This window comes from Pseudorca crassidens, chromosome 19 (assembly GCF_039906515.1).
Source record: "Pseudorca crassidens isolate mPseCra1 chromosome 19, mPseCra1.hap1, whole genome shotgun sequence".
In the NCBI taxonomy this organism is placed as follows: domain Eukaryota; kingdom Metazoa; phylum Chordata; class Mammalia; order Artiodactyla; family Delphinidae; genus Pseudorca; species Pseudorca crassidens.
The window spans coordinates 17,165,777-17,176,664 of record NC_090314.1 but is presented as its reverse complement, the minus strand read 5'-3'; the positions used below and the strand labels follow the sequence as shown (position 1 = coordinate 17,176,664).

The 10,888-nt window shown below is 40.9% G+C and overlaps 1 protein-coding gene across 1 annotated transcript in view; it reads left to right on the top strand.

Moving 5' to 3' along the window:
- Positions 1-704: 704 nt before the first annotated feature.
- The window catches only part of CPD (carboxypeptidase D), a 67,757-nt gene continuing 57,573 nt past the window's right edge, over positions 705-10,888 (top strand). The window contains exons 1-2 of the mRNA XM_067716044.1: positions 705-1,494; positions 7,081-7,328. Of these exons, the coding sequence (XP_067572145.1) occupies positions 761-1,494; positions 7,081-7,328 (982 nt within the window). The 5' untranslated portion in view covers positions 705-760. The remainder of the gene's footprint in view (positions 1,495-7,080; positions 7,329-10,888) is intronic.

Sequence of the window (10,888 nt, the reverse complement as noted above, 5' to 3'; positions counted from 1 at the left end):
TGGCAGTGAAATAAACTGGGGTAACACCAAGGAGATATATCCATTAACACAAAGGGAGCCTACTACATAGCAGATTTCCACTGTACATAAAGGAGACACCTTCTTTCAACAGAGACTAAAAACTGAAATGAGGTAGTGAGCCCTCTGCCACTCCAAGTGTCCCAGTCTCTTCAACCGCTGCCGAGGCGCTGGGCGACAGACTCCGATGGAAGGGGTGCAAGGTGCAAAGGGCTGAGGCGTCTTTTAGCTCTTCCAAGGTAGATTCTTTAGAACCTTTGGGTTTTTTCGAGTCCTTTGAGTCTTTCTAACCTTTTGATTCTTTCAATTCTCGGTTCTACGCGTTAAAGCGCCGCTAGGAAAAGCTGCAACAAAGATGGGAAGGAAGCTAGTGAGAGTACTCAGAGAAAAAGGGGTGAGAATTTAAGGGGTAAGCCAGAAAGAAGAGACTGAGGGAGTAAAGGAGAAGCGGAGCAAACGCAGAAGGGAAACGGGGAGGAGGGAAAGAGAGCGACAGGAACCTAGACCGATGAAGAGAGTGACCAAACTCTTCCCCGAGAGAAGAAAGGCACGCCCAGAGGGAATCGGCTGCTTTAAGGACAGCCCCGCCCCTCGGCGTGACGCCGCAGCAGGGCCGGCCACGATTGGCTGCGGCCTGGAGGGCGGGATGGGGTTGCTAGGAGCGGAGGGGATCCGGCTGGCCAAGGCCTCCCGGAGCGCGGAGCCGAGGGAACGGGGTCCGGGTTTGCAGCGCTGCTGGAAGATGGCGAGAGGCTGGGACGCGCGGCCGCCCTGGCGGCCAGGGCGCGTCTCGCTGCTGCTGTGTCTGCTGTTGCTGCTGCGGAGCCCGGCCCGGGCAGCGCACATCAAGAAGGCGGAGGCGACGACGACGACGACGAGCGCGGGCGCCGAGGCGGTCAAGGGCCAGTTCGACCGCTACTACCACGAAGAGGAGCTGGGCTTGGCGCTGAGGGAGGCGGCGGCCGCGGGGCCCCCGGGCCTGGCCCGCCTCTTCAGCATCGGCACCTCGGTGGAGGGCCGGCCGCTGTGGGTGCTGCGCCTCACGGCGGGCCTGGGGCCGCCGCCTTCTGACGGCGATACGGGGCCCGACGCGGCGGGGCCGCTCCTGCCCGGCCGGCCGCAGGTGAAGCTGGTGGGCAACATGCACGGCGACGAGACCGTCTCGCGCCAGGTGCTCGTCTACCTGGCCCGCGAGCTGGCGGCTGGCTACCGCCGCGGGGACCTGCGCCTGGTCCGCCTGCTCAACACCACTGACGTGTACGTTCTGCCCAGCCTCAACCCCGACGGCTTCGAGCGCGCCCACGAGGGCGACTGCGGCTTCGGCGACAGCGGCCCTCCCGGGGCCAGCGGCCGCGACAACAGCCGTGGCCGCGACCTCAACCGCAGCTTCCCGGACCAGTTCAGCACCGGTGAGCCCCCGTCCCTGGACGACGTGCCCGAGGTGCGCGCCCTGATCGAGTGGATTCGCAGGAACAAGTGAGTGTCGTCCTCCCTCCACCGCCGCCTCCTCCCCCCCGCCCCCTCCCCATCCAAGTGAGCCTCCAGAGCAGAGGCTGGATCCGGCACTCAGCAAGCGCTCAAACGGTGCTCTCAGGCCTAAGGGACGGGGGTAGTGAGGGCGGAGAGCGACACCCCGTAACGGGGACAGGGCCCAGGCCGCTTAGCCTCCTGTCCGGCTAATTGTCCGAGAAGCGCTGCCTAGAGGCTGTCATTTATTCAAAGGATGCAGAGAGCGCTGTTTGGCCGGAGGGGAGACTCTTCTAGCATCCTGGCCCCTGTTCTCACAGGATCGTAGAATATGAGCGACGGAAGAGACATTAAGGATGACCTAGGTCAGCTCACTTATTTTATACATAAACTGACAAGATTGCGATTATCTTATAACTACAGGCACTGTGCTAAGCCCTTTCCGTGGACTGCATGATCTCAGTTTATGTTGGCCACAACCTGATGAGACAGACAGCATTAACATCCCTGTTCTGTAGCTGGGACTTCAACTCACGCATTTAGTCAGTGCTCTTAACGGGCATGGAGGGAGACTGTAGCCTAGAAGTGACAGATGACACTCCCGGGGTCATCTTCTTGGTTATTTAACCGAAACTGATTCACTTCCAGTCTTTACCTCTGACTCAGCTGTGGAGCATATAGGTATGGCTGGCTGGAGAACTTGTACAGATCTGGAACCTTCATCTGTAAGCAGCTTCATTTTAGACTCTGAAGGGTTTCTGCTGCCACTTGTGCACATTATTAGTGGGCCAGGGCCAAATGGCTAATTGTCACACTTAATAGACACCTTAAGTGTTAGTAACCGCTCTGTGAGATTTAAAAACTTAAAGGAAGCACGAGGACCTGAAGAAATTGGTGTATAACAAGAAAATATTATAAATATATATATGGTGTGTTTATGTACCCAGTTAAACCTTACAGGAATTGTTCCTACTGGCAAAATGTGTGTGGGCTACAATAATATGGGTCATCTTTGTGGAGAAGGTAGAACTTGAACTGAGTCTTGAGAGATGGGTAGGATTTTCAGCAAAATGGTGGAGGAGAGGAATAAAGGAAGAAGGAACTTATTCCAGGTGGAATAATATCTGAAGTGACCATGCACCTCTTCCTTTTGTCAAGCATCGGCTTTGCCAGCATATCCCCATTTTTGTGTCTTCATAAGGCTTGTGAAGCAATTAATCTTTCCATACTGATTTGAAGAAGATATCTGAGTGACAGATAAGATACAAGCAATAATGAGCAAAGAAGTTTCCCTTTAGGACTTGGAATCATCTCTTCTACAAGGTTCAGCATATATAGCAGACCTTGAAAAATTCATGGCCATTATGACAATTCTAGATTCTTTTTATCTCCTACCTTTCACTTTACTCCTTCTGAGATCCCTTGTAGGTATTAATTTCACATGCTTTCCGGGAAGATTTTTCCTTTAAAGATAGTGGTGTCGGGACTTCCCTGGTGGTGCAGTGGTTAAGAATCTGCCTGCAAATGCAGGGGACACAGGTTGGAGCCCTGGTCTGGGAAGTCCCACATGTCGCAAAGCAACTAAGCCCACAAGCCACGACTGCTGAGCCTGTGTGCCACAACTTCTGAAGCACACGTGCCTAGAGCCCGGGCTCTGCCACAAGAGAAGCCACCGCAATGAGAAGCCCCGCTCACTGCAACGAAGAGTAGTCCCAGCTCGCCGCAACTAGAGAAAGCCCAAGTGTAACAATGAACACCCAATGCAGCCAAAAATAGATAAATAAATAAATAAATTTAAATAAAATAAAAAATAAAAAAATAAAGATAATGGTGTCAGGGCCTCTGAACATTTACATAAGAAGTGTGACTTTAACATATAGCTTATTGTCAGAAGCTGTGATGGCCAGGGCCTTTCTGAGATGATATATCAAATTCACTGTTTGTATTGCTTGAAGGACACGTTTAAAAAGCCCCATCATGACCTTTGCAGGGATGTAAATTCTGTGAGTAGATTTTTCTATTCAGTATTACTTCTGCTGTGACCAGAAATAAAAATGAGCTTTGTCTTGGTGCAAGTCACCTTGAGACTATACTGAAAGCTTTAAATTTTAAATCTAGGACCAAAAATGTGCTCTTTGGATAACTCTTTCATATCACCAGTATTTAATGATTAAAGTTATGGTCTGGGCTGGCTATTCAATGATAGAAGCTTGTGAAGATTTTAAAAGCTCATCTGTGTCAGTTGGTATTACAAAGGAAGTGGCTCTATTTTGTGGCTATGGACTACCCTAATCATATCCGCCCTCTTTGCAAATGTAACTCTAATCAGAAGGGAAAGTATGTGAGTATATAGGGTGAAAAGTACATCCTTCCATCCTCGATCATAAATAACTCAAGGTGCACATTATTTAATGATTAATCAGTAACAAGGGACATTGATATGTGAATAAAGTAAAAACAACAAGCACATACACGATTTGAGATTGATTCCTAAATATATAGAGACAACTTTATGGATAGGAAATTCTAAAACCACAGACATCCGTCTGTACAGGGAAATTACCTTTTTCAATGTATTTCGTGAAATAAATCATTTGAATAATTTCTTGATATCCTATTCACCCAGCTGTATTAGAAATAGATTTTTGTTGTTGTTTTGGATATGTAACAATTTAACACTCATTTCCTCCTGCTTGGGAAAGTGGAGTTTATTTTCTTTGTTTCACTTTATACTTCATCCAATCCATGATTTTGTACTACTGATAATTGACTCATCTGCTCAAGAAAATATACAAGATTTTAACTCCATCATTAAAATAAAGATTTTATAGTTTACTTCACCCTCATATTTTTGGCACAGTTCTTTAATTAAATATACCTGCTTAGACTTTAATAGGAGATTAGCATATAAATGATTTTTTGGGTATGTTTGTGAGAAGCATTATCATATTGTTGGGGTAGGTGTATAGCTACAATTTCCTGAAACCTTTAGAATTTAGTTTATCAGACATCAAATTTTCTTAATTTTTTTAAAGTTATTTACAGGGTTATCTGGGGACCATAATAAAGTTAACTTGGAGATTGACTTTTTAATATCTACAGACTCTTGTTTATAATTTTTATGATATATTTACCAGTTACTTTAAATCTTACGCAAGGAATGATATATGATATTGAAGTCAAATGTGAGAAACACTTAAGAGAATTGATTTGATTGGAAACCATAAAATACCCTTCAAATAAAATTGGATCGATATACAAAGTTGGTTTGACAAAGACTAAAAGAAATAATCTTACAACCACTATAATAGATACCACTTTCTTTTGAAATCGCCCTTACCAGAGTGGCATTGGTGCTTTTAAAACTATGTGAGTAGAGTAAGGAAAATTTAATAATTTAATTTTATCACTCAAGTAGATTGCAAATATTTCATTGTTCTAAAAGTATTTGATTAGGCCATTTTAACAGTATTTCTGAGAAGTGTTACAAGAAATGTCAAACAAAGTGAAAAACAGCATTTAGTAGAGAATCTTGGAATTTAAAATTTTAATTGAACACGTATAAAGTAACATGCTTCACTTATTTAGAATATTCAGTTACCCTTTTTTTTTTTTTCCCACTAGACTATGAATGCCATGAGGGCATTTTTGTATTTGTTTCTTCAATAATATATTCCTTAGTGCCTGTAGAACATTTGGCTTATAGTTGACACTCAAGAAAATTTGTTGCTCAGTTGATTGTCTGAACTGGGCCAGCCTTCTTGTAACTTTCCCAAAGTCAGTGTGGGGTGGTGGTGGGGAAGTACTTAAATTATTTTAGGCATAGAAACCAAAAAGTAAATTGTTAATAACTTGCTATGGAGGAGGGATGGGTAAATTGGAGTTAGAATAGATGCTTAGTTTTTGTTTCTGTAACATTGTAGAATTGGAACTGGTGAGTAGAATTATAGTCTGTAAGGCAGTGATTCCCTAAGCAGGATGCTAGAGGTCTCCAAAGGAATGAACATTTGCTGAGCAGGGGCTATAAAGCAGTCATTGTGCTGGAAGATAATTGTACATGTATTATCTTATTTAATTCTTGTAACAACCCTGGGAGGCAGGTAGCATTAATCCCCGTTTTACAGATGAGAGAGAAACTGGGGTTCAATGGATTTAGAGGCAGCAACTTCTCCTGATCATGTTACTAGTGAGTGACATGTCTGCGAAACCAAATGTTCTTACGCATATTTGCCTGGTTTTAAAGCCTGTGCTATTGCCACTATACCAAATGGCATTCCCCTCTGGTATCTAGAACTGTGCTAATTTTAATTATGTAAAACTAGTCTTCTTTCATAGTCTATTCTGGTGTTTAATCACTGTCTTTATCAGCTAAATTCTGTCTTCTGATGAATAGATTCTGTGTTACAAGTAATTTTCATTGTTTGACCTCCTCTGGGAGGTACTGATCATACCTAACCTTTCAAATTAAACATATCGTAGACTTAATTTTCTTTCAAACATATAGAAAGAAATGTTATAAATCAACCCCCTTTAGAATTACTGTAGGTCAGTTTATTTCAGCCACAAAAAGGCAGAAGCAAAAAATCTAATTTTGAGTGCAAAGAGAAAAGTGTTTAATCTCCACTCATAGTAATGGTTTGAACTGTTACCTGAGTGAAAAATGTATAAATAGGACTTTGGCATGTTTTTGCCTTTACCTTTTACCATAAAAGGCATTCTTCAGTATTTCTATATCTATAAATTTGACCAAATTGTAAATGGATTCGCTTAAAAGTATCAATAAAAGTGCAAAAAGTTTAAAATGTTTCTTTTATAGAAGCAGCCTTGTCTCCATGTCAGTTTATTTTTTAATGGTCCAACCAGGAACCTTGCACCTAGAAAGAGAGCTGCTTTTACAGTGATGCAATGTTCTGTATTGTTTTTATCTGAAAGCAGCTCAGGTCTTTCCCCGCCCCTGAATTTTCTCAGCTATGGCTTCTCTCCTGAAAATGTGAATTTAGTGTACTGTGAAAATGGAATGAGGCAAAGCACATCCTGTTTTAAATTAGACTCCCTATCTATCTTAAAAATTCTCTCTGGACAGTAATATAAAAAGCATGAAACTTATTAACCTAACTCGTATATTCAACAAATATTTATTTATGCCAGCCATGCTTTCTATGAAATTAACACAATATGAAGTACAAGAATTAGATTGAACTCTATGAAATTGTAATTTTTGTAGGTCAAGACATGGTTGAATAGTGGCAAGTTCATATTGTTCAACTTAATACATGATTTTACAGTTCCCTGAATAAGACGTCTCCTGAAACATTAATTTACACTGTGTTATTCAGCTATTTTTTTCAGTGATGGGGAAATTATTTAAAGTTATTTGAAGTTAACTTGGACTGTAAAAACTGTTTGAAATTTATTGAGTTAATAATACTTTCCATTTTCTTTTTTTTTTATTGTTGTTAGTCTGACAGCTGATAGAGTTGTCTTCTAGGTATCAAGAGGAATATCTAAGTTCATTTATAAAAGATGTAGAATTTTAAAATACATGTTTTCTGTTCCCTTGAAAAAATGATATGTGATTTGGTTATGTTTTCAAAGGTTTGTGCTTTCTGGAAATCTGCATGGTGGCTCGGTGGTAGCAAGCTATCCTTTTGATGATTCTCCAGAACATAAGGCTACTGGAATATATAGCAAAACCTCAGACGATGAAGTATTTAAATACTTGGCAAAAGCCTATGCTTCAAACCACCCCATAATGAAAACTGGTGCCCCTCATTGTCCTGGAGATGAAGATGAGACTTTCAAAGATGGGATCACAAATGGTGCGCATTGGTATGATGTGGAAGGTATGTAAAGCCCTGAATGTGCTGTATTTCCCCCTGTGTGCATTTAGCATTCCTAAGTATACTCTGGTGGAAAGAGGAAATTTCGAGGAATTCTGATTTTTTTTTTTTTTTTTGGCCATGCTGCCCAGCATGTGGGATCTTAGTTCCCTGACCAGGGATCAAACCTGTGCCCCCTGCATTAGAAACGCAGAGTCTTAACCACTGGACCACTGGGGAAGTCTGAATTCTGATTTTTTTAATCTTTTGTTTTTTAATTTTGAAAATTTCAAGCCCACAGTAAAATTGAAAGAAAACTACATGAACACCTGTATATCCTTCATTTAAATTCACCAACTGTTATCTTACCCCAAATGTTCCCCCTCCTAACCCCTCTCACGTGTATGCGCACACACACACACACACACACACACACTCTTTTGCCAAATGGTCCAAAAGTAGGTTGCAGATTTTATGACACTTCACCTGTAAATACCTCCCAAGTATGTATTTCCTAAGTACAAGGACATTCTCTTGTATAACCCATGTACCATTATTGTAACTGAGAAATCAACAGTAATTCAGTACTATCATCGCACATGCTGTTCATAACTCAAAATTCCTCTATTATCCCCCAGATATCTCTTATAGCTCCTTTTCTTCCAGATCAGATGCAGTCAAGGTCCCAGCATTGCATTTGGCTCTTGTGTTTTTTTAGTTTCCCCCATCTAGAACAGTCATATCAACAGTCTCTTTTCTTAATGATGGTGAAACTTCTGAAGTGTCCAGGCCAGTTGTCCTACAGAACGTCCCATATTCTAGATTTGCTGCTTTCTTCCTGATAAGATTATCAGGTCAGAATTTCCAGCAAGATCATTATATCAGTCCCATCAGGAGGCACATAAAGTGAGGCTGCAAGTGGCCAAGTTGGGCAGCTTGGTTAATGTGATGACCACCACTTCTCTCCATTTAGCATAAAGGCACATTTTCCCTTTGTATTTTAATATGTGGGATGATTGTGGAATGCTGTTTTTTAAAAATTGTGGTTGAAAAAAATATATCATAAAATTTGACATTTTTAACCTTTTTTTTTTTTTTTTTTTTTTTGCGGTACGCGGGCCTCTCACTGCTGTGGCCTCTCCCATTGCGGAGCACAGGCTCCAGACGCGCAGGCTCAGCAGCCATGGCTCACGGGCCTAGCCGCTCCGCGGCATGTGGGATCTTCCCGGACCAGGGCACCCGAACCCGCGTCCCCTGCTTCGGCAGGAGGACTCTCAACCACTGCGCCACCAGGGAAGCCCTTAACCATTTTTAAATGCAGAATTAAGTGGTATTAATTATATTCACAATGTTGTACGTCTGTATCACTACCGTCTACTTACAAAACTTTAAAAATACCAGACAGAAACTCTGTAACCATTAAGCAAAAACTCCCTATTCCCCACTCATTTCCCACCGCCCCCACCCCACCCCACCCCCAGCCACTGGTAACTTCTAATCTCCTTTTTATCTCTGTGAATTTGCCTACTCTAGATATTTCATATAACTAGAGTTAATATATTTGTCCTTCTACATCTGGCTCATTTCACTTAGCAGAACGTTTTCAGGGTCCATCCATTTTGCAGCATGTATCAGAACTTCATTTCTTTTTATGGCTGAGAAGTATTCCATTGTATGTATATACTACATTTCATTTATCCAGTCATCCGTTGTTTCCACCTTTTAGCTACTATGAATAATGCTGCTATGAATGTTGGTGTACAAGTATCTACTTGAGTCCTTGTTTTCAAATCTTTTCAAATACTCAGGAGTGGAATTGCTGGGTCATATGGTAATTCTGTATTTAGCTTTTTACACAGTGGCTGTACTACTTTACATATCCACCAGCAATTTCTCATGAAATGGTATGTTTATGTTAAAGTAAGCTTGAATTGTTTACCTTTTCTTTTAAATGTTACAAAAACAGCTATTGTTCTTTTTAAACTTTTGGTATCCTTTGAATAATGACTTTTTCATTTTTATGCCCAGGCTTAGACAATTTAATTAAGAGTAATCAGAAGGAACAAGTCACTCTATGGAAAAGTCATCAGTATAAACTTCTTTCTCTTCTTAGAATCTGCCCACGGTGAATGCCTTAGATTTCCCCTTACCTTGTTGTTGGCAGTTAGTCACATTATAAAGTATGTTACGACGTTTCTCTTCATGTGCCTTCATATAAATATTTGAATAACTCTTTGACTTCTTATGTCAAGCCAAGTGTACACAAATTGGGTGCTAAGTTTGAGGACTTGATACTTTCTAGAGTCTTCTTATTCCCGTATAGTTTCTACCAGTGTTTCTTATATATAACTAGTGATTTGAACTATTTAGAAAGGGCTTTGAAATATTTAGAAGCCAGACTTTCTGCCCGGAACAATTAGAAGTGGTTTGAAAACCATTAAAAAATTTTAAAGATAAAGGACGTACTTTAATGTTTAATCTCATTTCAATCTTTAGCAAATATATTTCTATTTTTTCTTTCTTTCTTTCTTTTTTTTTTTTTTTTTTTTTTGGTGGGATCTTAGTTCCCCGACCAGGGATTGAACTCACGCCGTCCGCAGTGAAAGCACAGAGTTTTAGCCACTGGATCACCAGGGAATTCCCTTTAGCAAGTATATATAATAAAACCTGATTTCATGAACTAGTGGTTTTGTGATGTAGTCAAGTTGCTTCATTATTTGAGATACTATTTAAAATAATGGACTAAAAAATAATTAAACTTTCATTTTTGGAGAAAGTTGTAAAAGGTTAGAAAGTAGTTTCTAATTGACAAATAATTAAGGAAGGTAAATATATGTTATACTATTTAAAAAGTAAGTGTGCTTCCTTCATAGTAAGATTACTTGGTTAAGCCAGGCAACGGGTTTTTCTGAGTCTTCAGACATCTAAAGGAGCTAAATTTTGCCGTTGCCATTATTATTGTTTTTATGAGCATCTACTTCTCTCCTGTTTCAGCTGGATGGTCAGGCATATTTTATTTCTACAATAGGTAGCTTATATCTTTTACTGCCTTAGCAATATTGAGCAGTTTCGGTAGTTTCTTTTGTGTGTGTGTTTTAATAGCTTTAGCAAGGTATAATGGACATACAATAAACTGGACACATTTAAAGTGTGCAATTTCATAAGTTTCAACGTATATGTGCACCCATGAAACATAAGTATTAAGTTTCAGTAGTTTCAACAGGGTAAATTCATTGTTTGTCTTATACTGGACTGCGATAAGATGTTGTGAAACCTTGTGAGTAGGCGTATATTCAGACCCGGATGTCCTGGAATAACTTGACTGACATTTATGTGATGTATTTAAAAATTCTAACTCAAAGAAGTTTAGAGCTGAAAATGAATATATTGATCTAGTCCAACCCTTCTGCTTTATAGGAAATCAAGGCCTTAGAGAAGAAATAACTGGTGCGGAATCATTTATTAACCTAGCAAATATTTACTGAGCACTTGCCACATCCCATACACTATATTAAGTGATGGGGTACAGTGTGAGCAAAACAGAAACAATTCCTGCTCTCGGGGATCAGATAGTGTATTAGTAA